The sequence below is a fragment of the Pelobates fuscus genome, chromosome 1 (genome assembly GCF_036172605.1).
Source record: "Pelobates fuscus isolate aPelFus1 chromosome 1, aPelFus1.pri, whole genome shotgun sequence".
NCBI classification, from domain to species: Eukaryota; Metazoa; Chordata; class Amphibia; order Anura; family Pelobatidae; genus Pelobates; species Pelobates fuscus.
The window spans coordinates 142,887,542-142,912,613 of NC_086317.1; the positions used below are offsets into that span (position 1 = coordinate 142,887,542).

Below are 25,072 nucleotides of genomic sequence, written 5' to 3' on the forward strand. Positions count from 1 at the left end.
TGCAAAATGTCTTGATAAACTTGGGAATTCATTTTTCCTTCCATGATAGCAATCCGTCCAGGCCCTGACGCAGCAAAGCAGCCCCAAACCATGATGCCCCCACCACCATACTTCACAGTTGGGACAGCAGTGGCTTCCTCTGTGGTATCCTCCCATGAAATCCATTCTTGTTTAGTGTTTTACGTATTGTAGATTCGCTAACAGGGATGTTAGCATTTGCCAGTAACTTTTGTAAGTCTTTAGCTGACACTCTAGGATTCTTCTTCACCTCATTGAGCAGTCTGCGCTGTGCTCTTTCAGTCATCTTTTACAGGACGGCCACTCCTAGGGCGAGTAGCAGCAGTGCTGAACTTTCTCCATTTATAGACAATTTGTCTTACCGTGGACTGATGAACAGCAAGGCTTTTGGAGATACTTTTATAACCCTTTCCAGCTTTATGCAAGTCAACAATTCTTAATCGTAGGTCTTCGGAGAGCTCTTATGTGCGAGGCATCATTCACATCAGGCAATGCTTCTTGTGACAAGCAAACCCAGAACTGGTGTGTGTTTTTTTTTTATAGGGCAGGGCAGGGCAGCTGTAACCAACACTTCCAATCTCATCTCATTGATTGGACTCCAGTTGGCTGACATCTCACTCCAATTAGCTCTTGGAGATGTCATTAGTCTAGGGGTTCACATACTTTTTCCACCTGCACTGTGAATGTTTACATGGTTTGTTCAATAAAAACATGGCAACATTTCATTCTTTGTGTGTTATTAGTTTAAGCAGACTGTGATTGTCTATTGTTGTGATTAAGATGATGATCAGATCACATTTTATGACCAACTTGTGCAGAAATCCATATCATTCCTGTCAGGGACCAGGAACCAGACAGAGACAGAAGTAGATGCAAACACACCTTTATTAATAAATAACAAATAATAAACAAAAGCAAAGTCCAGGAATCAAGCAGGGGTCAGTCACCAGAGCGGGTAGTCAGACAAGCCAGGATCAGGAGCACGGAGAGCAGCGGAGTCAGGAACAAGGCCGGAGTCAGGAACCAGGATCAAACAGGAAACACAGGAACAAGGAGACTTCTGGGAAACAGGAAACCACGCAAGGGCAAGGAGGTTCTGGGCTTAGCTGCTTAAATAGGCAGAACTGATTAGCAGCAGGGTTGATTACTACTCACAGGTGAGTAACCGTGGCAACAAGCAGAAGGAGCTGATAGTAATTGCAACAAACTCAATCACTGAAACAGAAAGGTTTGCTGTTTAAAACAGCAAAGAAACCCTGACAGTACCTCCCCCTCAACGATTCCCCCCATCTCTGTTGGTGGGTCCGGGCTTCATGGGGAAGCGGGCGTGATAGGAACGAAGGAGGGATGGTGCATGGACATCAGAGGCTGGAACCCAGGAGCGTTCCTCTGGACCGTATCCTTTCCAGTGCACCAAGTATTGGATCTGTCCTCTGAAGACCCGTGAGTCAATGATGCTGCGTATTTCATATTCCTCATGATTGTCAATCAGAACAGGACGTGGACGTGGCACTGAGTTGGTGTAGCGATTACAAACCAACGGTTTCAAGAGGGAAACATGGAAAACATTTGAGATGCGCATGTTAGCAGGAAGGTGAAGTGCGTAAGCTACAGGGTTAACCCTTCGAAGTATACGAAATGGCCCAACGTATCGGGGTGCCAGTTTTTGTGAGGGAACACGGCGGCGTAGGTTGCGGGAAGACAGCCAGACCCTCTCTCCGACCTGATAGGTAGGTGCAGGAAGGCGTCTGCGGTCGGCCTGGAGTTTGTAGTTCTGCATTGCGCGTTGCAAAGAACTCTGAACCTGCACCCAAGTGGAACGGAGTTCCCTGAGATGTCCCTCCAATGCCGGTATCTCCTGTGGCAAGAACGTATCAGGCAACATGGACGGTTGAAACCCATAGTTTGCCAGGAACGGGGATAGCCGGGAGGAGGCATTAATCGCACTATTGTGGGCAAACTCCGCCCAGGGTAGCAGATCAGACCAGTTGTTCTGGTGGTCAGAAATGTAGCAACGCAGAAACTGTTCCAGTGTTTGGTTAGCTCGTTCCGCTGCACCATTGGATTGCGGGTGGTAGGCCGAGGAGAAGGAAAGCTGAATTCCCATTTGCGTACAAAAAGCTCTCCAAAATCTGGACACGAACTGGCTACCCCTATCTGAGACTATCACTTTGGGTAACCCATGCAAACGAAAGATCTCCCGACCAAAAATTGTTGCAAGTTCCTGGGAAGTTGGTAGTTTTTTCAAGGGAATGCAATGCGACATCTTCGAGAATCGGTCAACAACCATGAGAACGACTGTATTGCCACGAGAGACCGGAAGATCTACGATAAAATCCATGGACAAGTGGGTCCAGGGTCGTTCACCATTAGGTATGGTTTGCAGGAGACCCACTGGAGGGCGTCGTGGGGTTTTGTTTTGAGCGCACACAGGACAGGCAGCTACAAAAGCGGTGACATCCGAACGGAGACTAGGCCACCAAAATTGCCGGGATACGGACCAGATTAACTGGTTTTTACCTGGATGTCCAGCTGCTTTGGAGTCGTGGTATGTACTCAATAGTTTCGTACGGAGGTTAATAGGTACAAAACAACGGCCATTAGGTTTCTCTGGAGGAGCATTACTTTGTGCAGCCAGAATCTCCTCGCCTAGGGGTGAGGTGAGGTTAGTACGGATGGTTGCCAGTATATGGTCCGGAGGAATCACAGGAGTAGGGGTTATCTCCTCTCTAGATGGAGGGGAGAACTGTCGAGACAAGGCATCAGCCTGGATGTTTTTTGTACCGGGCAAGTAAGAAACCACATAATTGAATCTTGATAGGAAGAGAGCCCATCTAGCTTGCCGGGGGGAAAGTCGCTTAGCTTCAGAAAGATATGTTAGATTCTTGTGGTCTGTGAGTATGAGGATTGGCACTGAAGTACCCTCAAGAAGGTGCCTCCATTCTTTGAGAGCTAAAATTATGGCTAGAAGTTCTCTATCACCAATCTGGTAGTTGCATTCCGCCGGGTTCAATTTCCTCGAGAAATACCCGCACGGATGCCTGGAACTCTCTGGGTTAGGACGTTGAGACAGGAGGGCGCCCACTCCTGTCTCAGACGCATCGACCTCAAGAATGAATGGTAAGGCAGGGTTAGGGTGTGCCAGTATAGGGGCAGCAGCAAAGGCGACTTTGAGAGACTCAAAGGCAGTAATGGCTTCTTGTGACCAATGCTGTGGATCAGCATCTCTCCTGGTCATGTCCGTGAGAGGTTTAACCAAGGAAGAAAAGTTGCATATGAACTTCCGATAATAATTGGCGAAGCCCAGAAACCGTTGTATAGAGCGAAGACCCGTAGGTCGAGGCCATTTAAGTACAGCCGAAAGTTTCTCCGGATCCATAGAGAATCCAGTATCTGAGATAACATATCCTAAGAATGTAACCTGTTTGCAGTGAAACTCACATTTCTCCAATTTGCAGAACAGACTATTTTCTCTAAGTCTCTGTAGAACACGAGAAACGTCTGCGTGATGGTTCTCGAGAGATGTGGAATGGATCAGAATATCATCAAGATAAACCACCACACATTGCTGCAGCATATCTCGCAGGACGTCATTTATAAATTCTTGGAAAACCGCCGGAGCATTGCAAAGACCAAAGGGCATTACTAGGTATTCGTAATGGCCGCTCCTGGTGTTAAATGCGGTTTTCCATTCGTGGTCCTCTTTTATCCGGACGAGATTATATGCCCCTCTCAGATCAAGTTTGGTGAAGACCGTTGCTCCCTTGAGGCGGTCAAATAATTCCGTGATTAATGGAATGGGGTAGGCATTCTTAATAGTAATGCGATTGAGACCCCTATAGTCGATACAGGGTCTCAACTCGCCATCTTTTTTCTTTACAAAGAAAAAGCCGGCCCCGGCAGGAGAAGATGACTTCCGAATAAAACCCTTAGACAGTGCATCGGTAACATACTCCTCCATGGCTCGATTTTCTGCTACAGACAGTGGGTAAATCCGGCCCCGGGGAGGATTGGTACCCGGTTGGAGTTCGATACCACAGTCATACGGACGGTGTGGTGGCAGAACGCTGGCTTGACCCTTGTCAAATATATCTTGGAATTCTTGGTACTCCGCGGGTAAGGAAGAGGCAGAACATGCGCCCAAAACTTTGACCGGTTTCTGGAGACAGGACAATGTGCATTGCTGGGACCATGATAATATCTCAGCTTTGCGCCAATCAATTGTGGGGTTATGCTTCTGTAACCAAGGGTATCCCAAAACAACCTGGTAATATGGAGAGGAAATGACCTGGAATTGGGTCGTCTCATGATGTAGAGCCCCTACAGCCAGAGATATGGGCACGGTTTCTTGGGTCACGTGGGTTGGCTGTATTGGTCTGCCATCGATGGCTTCGAAGGCTAGTGGGGAGTTGCGAGACTGTAAGGGTATAGAGTGCTTTGCTGCAAATGCACAATCTATAAACAAGCCTGCGGCCCCAGAATCAAGTAACGCCCGGGTTTCAATGGATGAATCAGACCAGGAGAGGATAACAGGCACCAAGGGTTTGTGCACACATATCTCTGGGTCTGCAGAAAGACCACCCAAGATCTGCCCCTGACAGTATCTTGGGTACGGACCCTTTGCCAGACGGATCGGGCAAAACTTTAACACGTGACCGTGGTGTCCGCAGTATAGGCACAGGCCCTCCCTCCTCCTAAAGGCTCTCTCCTCGGCCGAGAGGCGTGAGAAGCCTAACCGCCTTGGCTCCATACAGACAGAGGACTCAGGACCAGGAGGCAAGGGAGGTGAGGGAGGTTCGGGTGGGCAAGAAAAGCTCGGTGTCAAATTTACAAGAGGCCTCCGCAGGCGCTCCTTGGATGAGGATCTCTCTCGGAGTCTGATGTCAATGAGGGTGACAAATGATATCAGTTCCTCGAGATCTTTAGGTAATTCTCTGGCTGCAATCTCATTTTTAAACACATCGGAGAGACCTTGTGCAAAGGCAGCCACAAGAGTCTCGTTGTTCCAGCCACCCTCTGCTGCCATGGTACGGAATTCACTGGCATACTCAACAATAGTTTTTGTGCCCTGAGAATTAGACATGAGTAGTTCGGCAGTAGGGGTGGAGCGAGCTGGAATATCAAAAACCCTATTGAAGGATGCAACAAATTCAGGGTAATTGTAAATAATAGGCTTCTCCGCCTCCCAGAGAGGTTTTGCCCAAGCTAGGGCCTTTTCAGACAGCAAAGAAATCATGAAGTGAACTTTGTCACTGTCTGTAGGAAATGCCTGGGGCAGGGTTTCAAGGTATCCTTTAACCTGATTTATAAATTCTCTGCACTGTGCTGGGTCGCCCCCAAAATGCTGAGGGAGCGGGACAGACCCAGTCATTTCTCTAGCCGCTACAGGTTTGGAGGTTACAACTGGTGCTAGAACAGGAAGTGAGGCAGAGGCGGCCGCAATCGCAGGCTGGCCGGGTACTGGATCCAGATGGGCATACTGGTCCAAATGGTGGTTCTGCTGGTCCCACTGGGTAAGCAGGTTAGGTATAGGTGTCTTGCCTGTACCATCTGTATTCATGGCCCTTGCGTAATGTCAGGGACCAGGAACCAGACAGAGACAGAAGTAGATGCAAACACACCTTTATTAATAAATAACAAATAATAAACAAAAGCAAAGTCCAGGAATCAAGCAGGGGTCAGTCACCAGAGCGGGTAGTCAGACAAGCCAGGATCAGGAGCACAGAGAGCAGCGGAGTCAGGAACAAGGCCGGAGTCAGGAACCAGGATCAAACAGGAAACACAGGAACAAGGAGACTTCTGGGAAACAGGAAACCACGCAAGGGCAAGGAGGTTCTGGGCTTAGCTGCTTAAATAGGCAGAACTGATTAGCAGCAGGGTTGATTACTACTCACAGGTGAGTAACCGTGGCAACAAGCAGAAGCAGCTCATAGTAATTGCAGCTGCAAACTCAATCACTGAAACAGAAAGGTTTGCTGTTTAAAACAGCAAAGAAACCCTGACAATTCCAAAGGGTTCACATACTTTTTCTTGCAACTGTATGCCATTTTTAAAGAAAACACAAAACACACGGTATGTACGCCAGTGATTCACAGCGAAGATACACACAGAATCATACATTCACTTTACATGCACATACAGTCAAATACATGGTACATCTACACCAGCATATATATCGGTCTGCAGGGTGCCCAGATACTAATTTTGCCCGAGGACCAGGATACTGTCAATTCATCACTGTCCTAAAGTGTATAACTTTGCTTTTAGCTATATTAAATTTCATCAGCCATCTGAGTGCCCAGTTCCCCAATCGAGCTAAATCCCTCTGCAGCGAAGTAATAGACGGCTCACATTGTATTACTTCACAGTTTTGTGTCATTTGCAAAAATTGATAAATGACTGCTGCTGATAGGGTCGCATAGCACACCATGGCATTTTAGCCTTCCCTCCCACATGCCTCCCTCTATACCCATGCTGCAGATGTCGCTAGGGCCCTTTTGGCAACCCAGGCAGTCTCCCTGTAGCCAATCACATCAATCTGCAGAACATGATTTGTAACATTGGCTAAAGCATGTCTCTGCTCCTCTTTTCTCCTCATTTTGATCTGGGACAAGAGACAATATTGTGTCAAAGGTTTTAAAAGTGATGTTTTTGTTGTTTTTTTTAGCCTTTTCAGTGCTGATCACAGCATTAACCATGAGATCAGCCTGATTATAGTGACTAGTACCTTGATACCTTGATTATGGTTAAAAACAAACAAACAAAAACATACATATTCTTACTGTAAATTTCTTCTTTTTCCCTTTGGATTAGAGGCAGTGCACTATAAAAGGGATATTCTCTAATCTGGTGGAAAAGGCAGACAGGCTCTAAAAAAAAAAAAAAAAAACCGTTAGATCCTGCCCAACCACCTCCCTTTGATATAAATCACTGTGACCCCCCCCCCCCCCCCCCCCAAAAATACAAAAGCCAGAAAGTTGCAAAAATATATTTTTTAAATGGGGGGGGGGGGGGGGAGAGAGATATGTGCCTCCTAAGTAAAAATAAATTTACAGTAAGAAAACTTATGCTTTTTCCATCAGTTTAGAAGCAGTGCTCTACAACAGGGATAAACAAAAGACATGTGCAATTTTGGCTGAAACGTTGATTTTTATTTTGAGCTAATAAAAGCTAAGTTTTATTCATTCGACTTGGAAGTCCCTGGAGTGCTATCTTGTACTTTTGGCTGTGTATATATATATATATATATATATATATATATAAACACACACATACATACAGGTGATACTCGAAAAATTATAATTTCGTGCAAAAGTTCATTTATTTCAGTAATGCATGTAAAAGGGGAAACTAATATATGAGATAGACACATTATGTGCAAAGCAAGATAGTTCAAGCCGTGATTTGTCACAAGTGCGATGATTATGGCTTACAGCTCATGAAAACCCCAAACCCACAATCTCAGTAAATTAGAATATTACATGCAATCAATAAAACAAGGAGTGTACACAGAACAATATTGGACCTCTGAAAAGTATAAGCATGCATATGGACTCAGTACTTTGTTTGGGCCCCTTTTGCAGCAATTTCTGCCTCAATGCGGCTTGGCATGGAAGCTATCAGACTGTGGCACTGCTGAGGTGTTATGGAAGACCAGGATGCTTGAATAGTGGCCTTCAGCTCTTCTGCATTGTTCAGTCTCATGTCTCATCTTTCTCTTGGCAATGCCCCATAGATTCTCTATGGTGTTCAGGTTAGGCGAGTTTGCTGGCCAATCAAGCACAGTAATCCCACGGTCATTGAACCAGGCTTTGGTGCTTTTCGCAGTGTGGGCAGGAGCCCAGTCCTGCTGGAAAATGAAGTCAGCATCCCCATAAAGCTCGTCTGCGGAAGGAAGCATGAAGTTCTCAGAAATCTCCTGGTAGACGGCTGCGTTGACCCTGGACATAATGAAGCACAGTGGACCAACACCAGCAGATAACATGGCTCCCCAAATCAACACAGACTGTGGAAACTTCACACTGGACTTCAAGCATCTTGCAGTGTGTGCCTCACCATTCTTCCTCCAGACTCTGGGTCTTTGGTTTCCAAATGAGATGCAAAAGTTGCTCTCATCAGAAAAAGAGGACTTTGGACCACTGAGCAACAGACCAGGTCTGTTTTTCTTTAGCCCAGGTAAGACGCTTCTGACATTGTTTGTTGTTCAGGAGCGGCTTGACAAGAGGAATACGACATCTGAAGCCCATGTCCAAGATCCGTCTGTGTGTGGTAGCTCTTGATGCACTTACTCCAGTCTCAGTCCACTCCTTGTGAAAGTCCCCAACACTTTTGAATGACCTTTTCCTGACAATCCTCTCCAGGCTGCGGCCATCCCTGCTGTTTGTGCACCTTTTTCTTCCACACTTTTCCCTTCCACATAACTTTCTATTAATGTGCTTTGATACAGCCCTTTGGGAACATCCAACTTCCTTGGGTTTACTTCTTTTGCAAATGGTATGCCATCATGGGGGTAATTATCATTCCTTGGCTACCATACGCTCTCAAAGGCAACATAACGAACCTGGCAATTTTCAATGTAAAAATATTTGACCCTGTAACTTTCAAAAACGCAATAAAACCTGTACATTGGGGGTACTGTTATACTCAGGAGAATTTGCTGAACACAAATATTAGTGTTTCAAAACAGTAAAACGTATCACAACAATTATATCATCAGTGAAAGTGCCGTTTGTGTGTGAAAACTGCAAAAAAAAAAAAAGTCACTTTCACTGACAATATCATCGCTGTGACGTTTTACTGTTTTGAATCACTATTTGTGTTTAGCGAAGTCTCCCGTGTAAAACACTACCCCCCCATGTACAGGTTTTAGGGTGTCATAGAACGTTACAGGGTTAAATGCAGTGCTAGCAAATTAAATTTTCTGGACTTTCGGCCTGTATTGTTAAGCAGGTCCCTCAGATTGCAATCAATAAAATTACTTAATTATGTAAAAATATTACATAAATACGCACGTGGAATGTAAATATATATGCATAGTTATATATTTGAAATCTACATGTATATTTATGAAATTATTTACGTAATTTTGTATATGGATATATTTCGTATTATTTTGATTTATTTATACATAGATGTATATATAATGTCATTCTAAGTGTATTTTGATATATCAATATCAAAATACAGTTAGAATAACATTTCATATAGATATAATTAGAATATATTTTATGTTTCATCTTTCTTTAATTTACTTATTTGTATTGTATAATATATACTATATATATATATGCACACGTGTAGTTTAATAAGTATTTTTATATTAATATATGTATTTATTAATTTAAAAATACACTTAGCATGACATTATATATATGATATATATAAACATAGATATATATATATATATATATATATATACACACACACACACACACAATATAATAATATTTTTATTAACATTTTATATTTCTTTATTTTACACATTGAGAGTGGCTGTCAGCACAGGCACCCCCCCTGCAGGCAGACACTTGGACACCTATTGTGACCGGTCTGTTGAGCGATCACGTGGCCGCAGGGTCCTAATTTGCCACGTGGAGACTGCCTGGGCTGTCAGTCAGTCTCCCCACTCGGGGAGCAACGCCGATCGCCGCTGGGGGAACAACAGTAAGTACCGGTCCTCAAGGGGATTTTTCCGATGACTGTCCTGAACCGTCAGCGGTCGGGAAGTGGTTAAAGGGAAACGTTTGCTTAACCCCTTATTAGCTTGACTCAGAAATTGGAGCTTACCTTAAGCTCCATCCTTTTGTCACAAATGTCACACACAGGAAATAGAAATAATACAATGCATTCCCTACTTTGTTTTTTCAAAAAATTGTATTTAGTATTTTATGCATATATAGCAAAGGGGTGAACATGTTCGTGAAATGAGAAGGAAAAATTGCATTAAATCAATGGTGGTCCTGAAAGCAGCTGTTCGCTAGGGCCCTTAGAGGGTCGCTGTTGTACCAAGGGACAGTGCATCTTGATCCAGTTCTCTGAAAGATTGTCTTGTGTTTTAAAAAGAAATAGATCAGAAATTCAGGAAATAAGAACATATTCTGGAAGTGGAAACAATAGGAGAAAGGCAAGATTGATGTGACGGACACTTTAAATTAGTCTGTGAATACAAACAAGCAGATCCAAATGTTACCCTTTTTGTAATCTGTCCTGGTGATGTTCATCCACGACCACATGAAATAATTTAACTGTTGAAAATCCTACTTGATGTTAGTATAAAATGTCTTCATATTTTTATGTAATTTGAATAAACCATAAAATAAATAAAAATGTGTGGAAAAAGTACACACTTTTTTTAATGAAAATAAAATTACTTAAAACAGTGTATTTCCCCTTTGGAGCAAATCTTTATTTAGGGTTTATACGTTTTTTTTATTCCAATGTTCATATAATTGTGGTACAAAGGCAATGTGCCACATCCTTTAAAGCGCTATACAATGAAGACATTTGCATTTTTCATATTGGTTTCCAAGCTTTTCTCTCTGTAGCCTTCACACTAGTTTGAGCACAAGAAAAGAAAGATAATGAAATGATTCTTAAGAACAATGATGCCCGTTACAAAAAAAATATTAATATCTTACAATATGGAAACAAGATTTTACTTTACATTTGACAAAATGCAGGCTGCTTTTTCCATGTGAAAGTGACTCATCTGATTGCAACTGAACCATATACCAAAAAAAATAATTGCTTTTTTGTGTGGGAAATTAACCCATTAAACTTTAGGTGCGTAGGAATGCTGACATTTGTATATGATGTTATAGCTATCATGATAAGCACAATAAACACCACTTTCAAACTACTTACAGAAACCAATTCTCTTACAACTCCATGTAGATTCCTTTAATAGTTTATCACGAGTGGGGTTAACTTTTTAAATGTCGCTTGAGCATGCATTTTCTACAAATCAGTCTCAAACAAAGACAAAAATAAGGAAAAATAAGTCCTGTACGTGAAAAATGTTAACAGATGGTCATGAGAGCAACAACCCCACCAAATATATGTATATTTACTTTAATTCAGCCCTCGAGCTCATTTGGACATACACAGAGTACCCAACATGGTAGCACATGAATTGTAGATTTAGTAACTCACAGACATTTAAAATGCTGTGCAATTTACTACTTTATTTTCTTTGCCACCAAGTTCTTTTTGGACCACAACTTTCGCATGCAACTTAAATATTTTGCATACCGTAACCATGTGTAAAACTCGAGCAAGTAAAAGAGGAGGTGACTGGTTGGAGGGGTAGATGTTGATGCTATTCAATGATATAAAAAGCAGAACAAAGACTTGATCACAGATGGCTTTCTACAACCTGATGGATGAGACAAATGGCAAAGAAATAGTAAAAATACTCGGTACAGTAAGAATTGAATGAGGATACCCCAGACATCAATGGTAACATTTAAAGAGAAAGTATGGTGGGACATACTAGTTCCTTCAAAACAGCTGCTTGTAACAAGAGGATGAAAGATTGCCCAAAGCTGGTAAGTTTTCTAACTGCGAGAATTGACTTTCCCCTGCTTTATTTGTACATACTGAAACAAACAACTGCAGTGATAACATTTACAAGTTCCGCGAAGGTGAATATAAAAACAAAACCGTTTCACTGCATTGCTTGTTGGTTAGAAAATACAATAACTTTGTAGGCCCTAGCAAAATATCACATTTTATAAATCCCTATTTTTATGTTTCCTTTGAAACCCATTTGTGCTGGAGAAGGTCAACAAAAAAAATTGCTGCTGGCTACTCTGGCACGGAAGGGGTTACACAGCATAGGTGTAGGATCAGACAGTTCCAACTTTGCTTTGCACACTAAACATTGCTTAAGCTCTATAAACATTCTCAAGCATTCTGCATCTCTTTGCCAATCTTGTAACTGAGAATTTTGTTCCAGTCAATCTTGGTGCGAGTTACTGGCAGCTGCCGGCGTAAGGCTTTGAACGTGGTGTCTGACATAGTCTGATAGTTTTCACTTATGGCAGTCTGCAGGAAAAGAGAAGATATGGTCAAGCTACACAGCAGACATGATAGATAGAGATATAGATATATTTTAGTGATTGAGGCATGTAATGTAAATGTAATGTTAACTCGTAGGCCTGACACACCAAAAAAGAGTGTCCCTTTTATTACTGGTGAAAAAGTAGAGTGGAGATATACGAATGGACTTAGAAGCACTGTTTGACAATGCTATAGCCCCTCAGAGGTTTATGATGACCGATTTGAGAAGCACTGCTTTAAGGCGCACTCATTATTAAGGGATCTCCAAGTTTTCAGAATACAGTAATCTATACACACAATTAGAGCGTGAAATGACTGGAACTTGTAATTCAACATCTAGAAAATATGTGCATGGTTCAAAATCAAGCTAAGATTTATAGGAATGTAGAAATGGGGTGGTGGTGAAAGCTGTGCATGAATAATTTTAATCTCTCAATGGCAAAAATTGTAAATGGCGAGGAAAAAAAAGTGAATCATACCTGGTATTCATTTTCTGCCTGCTCTATGATTCTTACAAATTCCTTGGCAGTTTGGGCTTCACCCTAAAAAGTAAAGAAAATAAATAAATCTAAAGGATAGCAGCTATCATAATGTCAGCAGACCTGTTGGGCTGCATTATTAATGTATGTTGGAATTTCAGTGTCAGTGAAGGATATCTTAGACAAAGTGTCAAACTCATTTCCAATGGAATGCAAGGGTGTGTTTGACGCAAGGTTAATATTGAATGCATTGCAGTTTTGGTGTTTCAATGCAGGGGTGTGTTTGCATGAATTGTTGTTTAAAATCTGGGATGTATGCACTGACACACAGATATGCCAAACACATATGCGCACACATGCAGGTACATACATAAAACAGGTACATACAAACTGGGGCGCACACACACATAATCACCATAGTTTTAAGCTTCCCTATCCACTCCTGTGCGCATGCTCCTACCTCCCCACACGGCTCTCTGCAAGATGGGAGGAAGATACCAGGAGGAAACCAACGCTATGACAGGGGCCTGGTTCGATGCACTATTAAAAGGCAACCAGATCCCTGATGTAAGAGCTCTCCCAAGTCCCACAATGATCTGATGGGCTCCCACCACCCATAACAAATTGCATACATGCGCATAATTGCTAATATACACACAGTGTTACACATACACACATTCAAATTATATGGTTGGCTGCTCCCGACAGCCTTTCATAGAGCTAAATACAGGGGATTGTAAGGGAGCAGATGTGAGTCTCTGCTCTCATGTTCTCACTGAGTCTCCAGATTGCATAGCCAGGCTTTACACTGCCCCTAGACACAGCAGCCCATTACCACCCTGCAGGTCCCGGGTGCTGGCTGATGGTGCTCCAGGTTTCCATTGCTTCCTACTCTATTGGTCCCCTGTGCTGCTGTCTGGGATCCAGCCCAGCTCAGAGGCTGATTGGGGAAAAAGCTCACAAGCTATTACTGCAGGACTATCTGGAGGCTCTGTAGGCCGTATGTTTGACAGCCACGTTTGAGGCAATTTATCAGTCACATATTATTATTGTTATAATACTTTAGACAAATATTTACACCATAATATAAAAAAAAAACAAGAAAAAAAAAAAAAACACATTAGCACACCAACACAACCAAAATCTCAAAAGAACCATTGCAGAGTAATCTTTTTCCCACCCCACATCGTACCAATCAATTATAAAATATATTCAAATATAAATAATGAAGAAAAATGGTTACTTGGGTTAAGCTGATTCTTAGATCTCATGCAGTGATTTGGTCATGGTACCTGATGTCTGTATATGCAGTGTTTCACTATGAAAAATGTGTTTAACCTAGGCATTATTCCACCTCCAGCAACATCATTGGGGTGTCATCAGTCTTGTATTAGAGTTCCGGGCTTGCTGATGCCAATTCTGAATGGTCAGCTGATTCTCTCAGCCAATGAATGGCAACAGTTGCGGCTTACAGTTTCAGCAGCTTTGCAAAAATCGAAAGTGTTTAATGTACTAAAACTAAACATAGGTCTACTCTGCCTAATACCAAGAGGCTGGAATCCGCGTAGGCATTTCAGTTATGCTTTCAAAAAACGTTTTGAACAGAATTTTAAATCAATCTATTTAATTAAAGAATATGTATGTAAATATTAAAGTGGCACCGTCCCCCCATTTAACTTAAATTCCAATTCAAACACGGTCAAACAATGTTCTAAGACAAATAACTAAGTATTTCTCCTCCGCTTGGGAAACTTAATAAAAAGGTGGAGTCAAGCCCACAACCTTCACCAGACAGATGAGAGGAAAATTATCTTTCTATGGAGGATCCCACGATCTCGCTGGATCCTCCATAGATCTCAGTGTACCTTGGGCAGCAAGAGTACAGTGCGGATATTGGCTCATGTCAGCTGAAAGATCATGGCGGTAGCTGCGAGGTACAGGTTCATGTAAGTATAACTCACTTTGCCATTTAGTCGTGAGCCACAGAACCCCCAGGGGCGATGTTACCATCTGTGGTCTTTGCAAATTATGCAAAGAGACGCTCTAAATCATGGGTCGTCAACCTGGTCCCTACCGCCCACTAGTGGGCGTTTTAGGATTCCAGGTGGACGGGTGCGAGCCGGCGGTACCCCTGCGACTGGGTACCGCCGTGACCATTTGCGGCCCCGGCCCGCGCGGCAAACCGCCGGGGCCGCATATGGAGGGGTCCATCGGGTGGCCCATGCTGTCAGGGCCACCCGATGGATGTCGATTGTGAGGGGGCCCGGTCAGCGCTGGGCGCTTTAACAGCGCAACCGGGCCCCCTGTGATGACATCACAGAGCTGGGAGGAAGTGACTGCACGTCACTCCTCCCAGCTAACACTGAGAGCCGCGCGGGAGGAAGACCAGGGAGTCAGAGTGGGAACTCTGACTCCCATCCACCTGAGCCACCACTGGACCCCAGGGAAAGTCACCCTCCTGCACCTAAAAGGAAGGAAACAGGAGGGTGACTTAAACATTTTGTGTGTGTGTGTTTGTATGTATGTCTTATGTGTGTGTCTTGTGTGTGTGTCTATGTATGTCTTATGTGTGTGTCTATGTATGTCTTATGTGTGTGTCTGTATGTGTGTCTTGTGTGTGTGTGTCTGTATGTGTGTCTTGTGTGTATGTGTCTGTATGTGTGTCTTGTGTGTATGTGTCTGTATGTGTGTCTTGTGTGTATGTGTCTGTATGTGTTGTGTGTGTGTGCGCCTGTATGTGTCTTGTGTATGTGTCTTGTGTCTGTATGTGTCTTTGTATGTATGTATTGTATGTGTCGTGTGTATGTATGTGTCGTGTGTATGTATGTGTCGTGTGTATGTATGTGTCTGTATGTATGTGTCTGTATGTATGTGTCGTGTGTATGTATGTGTCGTGTGTATGTATGTGTCGTGTGTATGTATGTGTCGTGTGTATGTATGTGTCGTGTGTATGTATGTGTCGTGTGTATGTATGTGTCGTGTGTATGTATGTGTCGTGTGTATGTATGTGTCGTGTGTATGTATGTGTCGTGTGTATGTATGTGTCGTGTGTATGTATGTGGTGTCTGTATGTATGTGTCTGTATGTATGTGTCTGTATGTATGTGTCTGTATGTATGTGTCTGTGTGTATGTGTCGTGTGTATGTGTCGTGTGTATGTGTCGTGTGTATGTATGTGTCTGTATGTATGTATCGTGTGTATGTATGTGTCTGTATGTATGTGTCGTGTGTATGTATGTGTCTGTATGTGTATCTTGTGTGTGTGTGTGTGTGTATGTATGTGTGTCTGTATGTCTGTATGTGTGTCTTGTGTGTGTGTATGTATGTGTGTGTCTGTATATGTATGTATGTATGTATGTGTGTCTTGTGTGTGTGTGTGTGTATGTGTGTCGTGTGTTTGTCTGTATGTTATAGTGGACTATAGTAAGTGGGAAACCTAGCTCAGCCTTCCTACTGGGCATTGCTACAAGGAAGGTTAAAAAAGGGAAAAAAAGGTGGGAAGGGGAATTGAGGAGGGAGAGGAGATGAGCTGACGCACAAATGAGAAATCATATTATGCGCAAACAGAGAAGTCGTCTGAATATCACCGAAAGAGACCTTCGTTTGTTCCTTACGAAAATCGAACCAGATATCAAATATTTAGTCTCGCAGCATCAACCTCAAGGATCTCATTAATCACTAGTAAAGGTAATTTCAATTTACTTTATTGTTTTCTCATTAAACTTTATAAAGTTAAACACCTTATAAACCTGCATTAAGTAGAAATAAAAAGATAAATGTACGTACATTTTTTTTTTTTTAAAACACCCTCCTTTCTAAAAAAATATTCTGCATTTGCGCGAAAACTGGTGGGCGGTAAGGACATTTTTTTCAACCAAAAAGATGCATTAGTGGGCGGTAGGTAGAAAAAGGTTGACTACCACTGCTCTAAATAAACAACCAGCAACATATTTTTTTTATTTTATTTTTTACTTGCCTCAAAATCTGACTGTGAGGTACATTTCAGTTCATAAGACTGCCATCTACTGATCACAATAAAGAATTACAGGACTCATATAGGCAAATACTCAACGTTGAATCAAATGTAAAAATCTGAGTCAACCTGTGAAAGCAAAGTTCATTGGATCACTTACGAAATGTGTGTTTAGTTTAGGAACAATGCCCCAAACATGTCTCCTGCTCTTCTGTTTATAAATACAGCTATATTCTGTGTGTTTTTTCAAGTTTAGTGCACCTACCTTTTTTCAATTTCCCTAAAATACTCAAACACATATATTCAATACTGTATTTATCTGTACAGTGTCTCAAATCCTTCAGTTTGAGGATATAAGGACTATTGTAAGAATTTTTTTAATTTTAAATAATTGTAAACGGTTTAGAAATGTAGTATATGACGATGTTACAGGTGTGATGCTGATGTGGGATTATTTAAAAAACCTTATTGTATTTGTATTCAATTATTGCACTAACTCCATTTTAACTTTATACTGTGACAATCCTCCATTTTGTCCCCCTAACCTGACTTCTTCAATCCTCCATTTTGTCCTCATAACCTAACTTGTTCATTTTAAAATCACCTTACATGACAGAATTTCCCAGCACATCTAATACAATAGAACAAAGACTGTATTTTCTATAAAGATATGATTAACACAGGAATTGCTGACTTTTCCTTAGATTTGCAACAAAGTATAATTTGAAGGCCATGCGAACACAGTAGTAATGAAATGTTCTATTCATAAGAGACCTTGCACCTGGCCACGAGGCCTGAGATCACCGACCGTGTAAAATGACGCTCAAGACCCCTTGTCCCCCACCCGTGTCCAGAACAATCCCACCTCTTGGTGGGTGGACACGGGATTAACCACTTAGTCTTTTGAGCCAATTAATAATATTGATAGGTGGACACTAATCCCGACACTTGACAATTAATCCAATCAATGATGTTTATTTACTGATATTCTAATAAGCAATGATGACGTAAAATGTCTCTTAAAAGGACCTGCGTGTCCGCTTTTTAATCACTTGCCAATAAATTTTCTCGAAGTTATTTTAACCTGAACCTTGTGTGTCAGACTTAATTACTTCAGCGTATATACGCAATTTATTTTATTGATTTGGACAGGAACAGATAGACATTTAAACATTTTGGTTTACTGCAAAAAGTACCATAACAACTTGGCGCCCAACGTGGGGCATCGGGCTATGTCCGGCCGGTGAGCCGTCCTAAGGAAGACAAGGGTGGACGGAGGAATCCAGGGGGAAGGAAGGGAGATTGATCACCTCCAGATACACGGTAGAGACTTCTGCAGAGCCACCGGTACGTTCCGGCCCCTTTGATTGACCCGTCCACGTGTCTGTGACTGCTTCCCGGGAGGACATCAAAGACAGGTAATATCTTGCCCGGTGTCTCGTTACTCATTTGTTTACCTGCATTTTAGTCTATCTGTTGCCTGGGTGTGTTTGAATTGTGTTTGAATTGTTTGCCTGTTTCCCCATTTTGAGATAAAGGGGGGGTGGACCTGCAGGGGATTTGCCTGGGGTTCTGTCTTGCTTGTTTTCCCCTTTTTGGGATAAAGGGGGGTGGACCTGAGGGGATTTGCCTGGGTCTTCTGTTTTGTCTGTTTATCTGTTTGTATTTTACCTCTTTTTGGGATAAAGGGGGGTGGACCTGAGGGGATTTGCCTGGGTCTTCTGTTTTGTCTGTTTATCTGTTTGTATTTTACCTCTTTTGGGATAAAGGGGGGTGGACCTGAGGGGATTTGCCTGGGTCTTCTGTTGCCTGTTTTACCCCTTTTAGGAACCACGGTGCTGTGGTTGTAGGGAAAAAGGGGGGTTGACCTGTGGATGTGTTCCTGGGGGTCATCTTTTCCTGTTTAACTCTTTTAGGAGCCTCGTGGCTGGGGCTGTAGGGAAAAAGAGGTGTGTTGGATCTGTGGAGATTGTGTAGACTCATAGTTTCCTGGGGATCCTTCTTGTGTCACTTTGATAGCCTTGCTAGCTTCTCTGTGCACGTTACTCTGCTTGCAGAGTGGTGGTACCCTCCAGCTTTGAGCGCTGAGCTGGAGCTATTCCAATTTTTATTTTGTGGTGTGTGAATTCGGGCAGGCATTGCTGTCTTCATCACCACGGAGTAGTGGGACTTATAAAGTGGGTTTTTATAGGGGCACTACAAGGGTGAGGGTAGCGCAGACACCATTAGTGGGCTGCTGTGACGAGGGAGGCATATGGATTTCGGACCGGTGTTAGCTGTTATCCTTGGCCGTTGGTAGTAAGATACTACGGGATTGAGGGAGGTGACTTTGGAGTAAGCACACGAGTAAAGGAAAGGAATTACTGTTGATTTTATTTGAACTGTGATGCATGCACTGTATTTCAACTGTATTGTTGTCTTGGTTGTTTAATGAGGAGTCTCATGTACTCCTGTGTCTGTCTCTAAGGATTTTTCCTTGCCTTTCATCTTTTCTACACTTTCTATATTATTATACTATCCACTCCCATTCCTCTTAAAAGAGAAGTGATTGGTCACACACTTCTCACCTCGCTCCAATCCGTGTCTACCACCCCGGGTAGGCGGATTCAGTGACTAGTCTACGTTTTGGGAAGACGCACCTGAGAAAGTCCCACGATTCTCGGGTGGCAGTCGAGCATTGTAGACGTTCTTGTTCAAATTTCCCTCTCTCTCTCTATATCTAGGACGCTGGTATAGGGGTAAAGGGACTATGGGACAGGATTTAGATAAGCCCAGCAAGGGCTGGTTAGCATGTGATTTGGTAGAGAACAGAGAGGGTGAAGAGATGGTTAAAGGTGTTGAAAAGATTGCAAAAGTATGTAAAATTGCTGTACCGACATGTGGGAGATTGCAACCAGAAAGTTGGCGCAAGTTACTAGCAGAAATGAAAGGCAAGCTTACAGATAATGGTTTATTAAAGACTGCTGAAGCATGGTACAGAGTAGCGAAGGCTATTCAGTTAGAAGGTTGGGTTGAGGAAGAAGTAAATCACAAAGGTGTAAAATTGTTTGTGTATCATAAAAATTGTGTTGCTGGGGTTTACCCTCAGCCAGCGCCCCAAAATGGCGCCCAGGGGATGTCCGTCCCCAAGGTTCAGTCAGCCATAGGTGATAGCCAGCTGACTATGTTCCCCACTCCCGATCCTCCCGAATCCCATCCCATCACCTCCCCTGTCTGCCCGGTCCTGAATTCTGATGGATCTTTCTTTACCCCTTCCCTTTCTCTAACGGTCCCATCATCCTCAGCCATCCCCACGCTTCCTTCCATGCCTAATCCTAACATCTCATCTGCCGCCTCCTCCCTGCAATCCCTCTCTATGGTTAATCCCCTTCCATCAGCACCCGTCCAGCTAACTACCCCTCCCTCCCATGCTACGACTCCTCTTTCTGCATCCATCCCTACTAATCCTGTCCTGTCTCCTCCGATAACCAGCTCCGCCCCAGTCCAATATCCTACCTCCTTAACCGTACCTGCCCACCCTACTCTTTTGCCCTCCCCTGCCTGGCCCTACCCCTTCCCATATCCCATGGCCCTGCCCTACCCCGGTTACCCTCCCTTTCCCCAAGCCACTCCCCAGGTTCCGGTCATGCCCAGTCCGGCCCAATCTACCCCGGAAGTGCCCATATCAAATATGGCCGCCGCTCCTTCCCTTAATCCTGAAGCAACTCCTTTCCCCGCCTCCAATATGGCGGCTCCCAGTTCAGCCCTGATGCCAGTAATTCCCGGCGACTACCTGTCCCCAGGTTACGACTCGCTAGCCACCCCTGCATCTGGGGCTCATTCCCAGCCACCGACCCTTTCACCTCACGCGGGACCTGCACCGCGTAGAAGAGTCAATATCATAGAATTCGATGATGACGAGATGGACAGGGTGTCCCATGTCTCATCGGAACTTGCTGCGGGAGCCCCATCTCATCGTTCTATCGATGATCCCTTCGGCCACAAGGGTCGGGGAGAACAGGCCCCTCCTAAATATGTAGCTTTTAACCCCACTCAAGCTAGTGCTCTGATGAAATCACTCCCGGACCCAGAAAAGCAGCCCATGCCCTTCTACCGAGGGATAGTTCAAATTCAAAAGACTTATTCAGCCGCATGGCGTGATCTATTGAGCATTTGTGCTATTAAAGCAGGGGATGCATATTGGCCAAGTATGGCCCGACACCTCAGTACAGATCAGCTCAACAGTGATGTTGATTACCCCTCTGGAGTAACTTTTTGCACCCAATTAAAAGAATGGGCTAAGGACAAACTTGCAGATCAGGCTGCTGGCCTTACTGATGTTATTCAAGATAAAGGAGAATCAGTGGAAAGGTTTCATGCAAGACTGTATCAAATGTTTACAGATTTGGGGTTTGATCTTACTGACAAAATTCATTCACAAATGCTGTCAGGTGCGTTTGTCCAAGGTGTTAAGGACTCTATACGCAAGGGAATCATTGCTGCACGCCCTGAATATAAGGTTGTTCCCCTGGATACCCTACTTTTAGTTGCTAGGGGCTTAGAATCTGCCCAGACCCCCAGAAGGCCAAGCTCTGCCCCTCTTATGGTATCACGCAGTACCCCTGTCCCCAGGGGCACCAGACCAGAGGATGGTTTCTGCTTTAATTGTAAAGCCAAGGGACATTTTAAAAGTGACTGTCCAGAACCCAAGAGAGAGCCAAGAAAGCCATCCAGGCCTGCCCCGGCCCCTAAGGCCGAAAAAGAGGTTCCGATAATTGAGGAACCCGATGATTAGGAAATTGGCAAGCCTGTGTCTGTAACCCCTGTAATGGCAGTGTCTACAGGGGATAAAGGGGGGCCACTTGCCACAGTGACTTTGCCCATTGAAGGCCACCCTACCACCTTTCTAGTTGACACAGGTGCAGCCCGTAGTGTTCTCCGTGAACAAGACCTGCCAGATCCATCCTTTCTGTCAAATATTGATGTCTCTTGTGTCGGAGTGGATGGCCAGCCAAGACATAGCCCTTTAACAACTCCACTCCGAGTTGGCTCCAGCCTGCTAGCTCGCTTTGTGGTATCCTCCACATGCCCAATTAACCTGTTAGGTGCTGATGTTCTCTCACGCCTGCAAGCATCCATTACCTTCACCCCGGATGGGCAGGTAGAAATGTCCACACCTCTATCTGAATCAGACACCTCAGCCTTGTGCTCCTTGCCTCTAATGCTGCATTTAGAAAAGCCCCGTGAGAAAGCAGCAGAATTAAGGTCCAATTTCCCAGAGGCATTAAAAACACAGGTGCCCGCCAAGTTATGGTCCTCAGGCCCAGAGGACATAGGTCACCTAAATGTTCCCCCTGTGGTGGTAAAGCTTATTCCAGGGGCTAAATTACCAAGAAAACCACAATATCCATTAAAACCAGCACAGGCTGCTGCCATTTCTACCCACATCAAGGCACTCTTGGAGAAGGGTGCCCTAGTGAAATGCAAATCTGAATGCAACACCCCATTATTCCCTGTGAAAAAGAAAACTCCAAAAGGTGAGCCAGAGAAGTACAGGATGGTTCAGGATCTCCGTGCTGTTAATGAAGCTACCGTCCTGGACACCCCTCTTGTACCAAATCCCCATACTCTGCTCTCTGGAGTCCCACCATCTGCAAAATTTTTCACAGTCATTGACCTAGCAAATGCCTTTTTCAGTGTTCCACTGGACCCATCCTGCCAATACCTGTTTGCTTTCACCCATGAGATGCAACAGTATACCTGGACTGTCATGCCCCAAGGGGCACAAAATTCACCAAGTCAATTTGCAAAGGCCATGGCCACCATCCTTGACCCATGGCAAGCCGAGCACCCAGAAGTTGTTCTGCTTCAGTATGTGGATGATTTGCTGCTCTGTGGAGATGATATACCCACTACTGAAAAGTGCTCAATTAGCCTGCTTTGTTATTTGGCAGAACAAGGATGCAAAGCTTCACTCATCAAGCTACAGTTCTGCCAACCCTCAGTAATTTTCCTTGGACATTGCCTATCTCAAGGTACCAGACATCTTACCCGGGACCGGGTAAGAGCCGTACTGGATATTCCAACTCCAAGAACTTCAAAATCTCTCCATGCCTTCCTAGGCCTCATTTCCTACTGCAGAGCATGGATCCCAGAAGCCTCCCTGCTCATGCAACCCCTCTATGACGCACTTAAGTCTGACCCTTTCTGTTTAACTAATGAAGCTCTGGACAATTTCAATGCTCTCAAGCGTGCCATTGCTTCTGCTCCTGCCTTGGGCCTACCTGATTACTCCAAACCTTTCAAATTATTTGTCTCTGAAAGACAAGGCCACGCAACAGGAGTTCTCACCCAAACTAATGACTTAAGAGGCCGCCAGAGGCCTATTGGATATTTCTCATGTCAACTGGACATTGTGGCCAGAGGGACTCCTTCCTGTCTCAGGGCTGTTTTTGCTGCAAGAGAGCTCATAGAAAGAACCTCAGACCTGGTCCTTGGCCACCCCCTGGTTGTTTTGGCCCCTCATGACATTTCTGCCATCATCAACCAAGTCCAGCTCAAGCACGTGTCTCCAGCCAGACACCTACGCCTCCAGTGCCATCTTCTTCTACCTGACAACATTTCCATCCAAAGATGTCAAGTTCTTAACCCATCCACTCTTCTTCCACTCCCTGAGGGGGGTATCTATTATGGATTTATCACAGATGAAACCTACATTTACCTGCTTTGTGGATGTATCAAGAAAGTCATGCATCCACATTTGACATTTTATGAAGGTGAAAAGCCTCTCTGTGAAGGCCCAGATCACGCCTTCTGTACCATGTGGTACAAACCAGACATTACTCCCGAGCCTTGCTATGAAGATGAGCTCTACCATTGGACTGATGTTAAGCTCACTGCTCAAGATTTCTATTGTGACTCTGAAGGCAATAGCATGGTCTTGGTCCAACTACCTCAACAACTTAACTACCTCTACCGCCATTGGGATACTGCTATCCCACATATTCCTGTTACCAAATTGAAGACAAAGTCATGGAATGATCTTGGGCCCATGGCAAAGTTATGGGCCACCATGGATGAAGAACAGCTACAGGAAAATGGTATTGTCAAATACCCAACAACTGACCTTCTGGAAGCATGGCCACGCCACTTCCTAGAAAAAGAATTTCAAGATCTGGTCATAGTGAATGATTATGACCCCGAAACACCTCATGACTGTTTTGAACAGATGAAAATGGAGACAGTGCACCTACCAACCGTGCACGAGAATCCATTACCAGATCCGGATTTTACCCTGTTTGTGGACGGTTCAAGATATGCTGATTAAGAAGGAAGATACCATACAGGATATGCCGTAACCACAACAGATGAAGTTATCAAATCATCATCCTTACCACCAGCAATGTCTGCGCAAGAAGCTGAATTACAGGCTCTGACTTCAGCATGCAAAATTTCCGAAGGAAAACGTGCCAATATCTACACAGATTCAAGATATGCTCTAGGCGTGGCACATGACTTCGGCCTAATCTGGAAGACAAGAGGATTTCTTACCACCGCCGGTACGCCAGTCAAGCATAGTACTGCAATCAAGGAGCTAATGGATGCCCTCCTACTCCCTAAAGAAGTGGCCGTCTTGAAGGTAAAGGCCCATGGGAAGTTGGATACAGATGAAGCAATGGGCAACCATTTGGCTGATCAGGCTGCTAAGCTAGCAGCCAGGGATTTGCAGGAAGTGGATGAAGACGTGTCCGGACAAGAAGAAGAAGAAGAAGTCCCTATTTTTGCTCTGCAAACTCTTCCTACTGATTTGCGAATTTTGCGAGAACAGCAAGCTGCAGTCACTCCTGAAGAAATCCAGAAATGGAAAAAGAAAGGAGCTGTCCAAAAGGACGGAGTATATTACAACAACTTCAAATTCTGTCTCCCCAAAAATTTATATCCAGCAGTTGTCCAATGGGCACATGGGCCTGCGCACCTGTCAAAGGAATTGATGGCCGCCCTCATACAGAAGTATTATGAAGCACCCGGAATCACAACATTGATCAGCAGCTTCTGTAAGGCCTGTGTCATTTGTGCAAAATGCAATCCAGGAAGACCAATCAAGGTGCCTGCAAAACACCTGGCAAAGCCCATGTACCCCTTCCAGCGAATTCAAATTGACCACATCCAGATGCCCAAGAGTGGGCCCCATGAATATGCACTAGTCATAGTGGACATGTTCTCAGGATGGCCAGAGGCCTACCCAGTGGCCAATATCACTGCGAAAACAACCGCAAGACGCCTACTTACAGAGATAGTATGTAGGTTCGGACTCCCAGAAGTCATTGAAAGTGATCAAGGCCCAGCCTTTACAGCAACAGTGACTAAAGAAATTTGGACTGCTCTAGGGGTGACCTTAGCCTTCCACACCCCTTACCACCCACAAAGTAGTGGTAAAGTAGAGCGCATGAATGGCACTCTAAAGGCCAGAATGTTAAAAATGTCACAAGAAACAAAGATGCCCTGGCCAGAAAGCCTGTCAATAGCTTTATTTAGTGTTAGGCACACACCTAGAGGGAAGCATT

General features: G+C 44.0%; 1 protein-coding gene across 1 annotated transcript in view; it reads right to left on the reverse strand.

The window, feature by feature from the left end:
* Nucleotides 1–10,401: 10,401 nt before the first annotated feature.
* The window catches only part of CAPZA1 (capping actin protein of muscle Z-line subunit alpha 1), a 72,543-nt gene continuing 57,872 nt past the window's right edge, over nucleotides 10,402–25,072 (reverse strand). The window contains exons 9-10 of the mRNA XM_063450771.1: nucleotides 12,558–12,620; nucleotides 10,402–12,063 (exon numbers count right to left, since the gene is read on the reverse strand). Of these exons, the coding sequence (XP_063306841.1) occupies nucleotides 11,923–12,063; nucleotides 12,558–12,620 (204 nt within the window). The 3' untranslated portion in view covers nucleotides 10,402–11,922. The remainder of the gene's footprint in view (nucleotides 12,064–12,557; nucleotides 12,621–25,072) is intronic.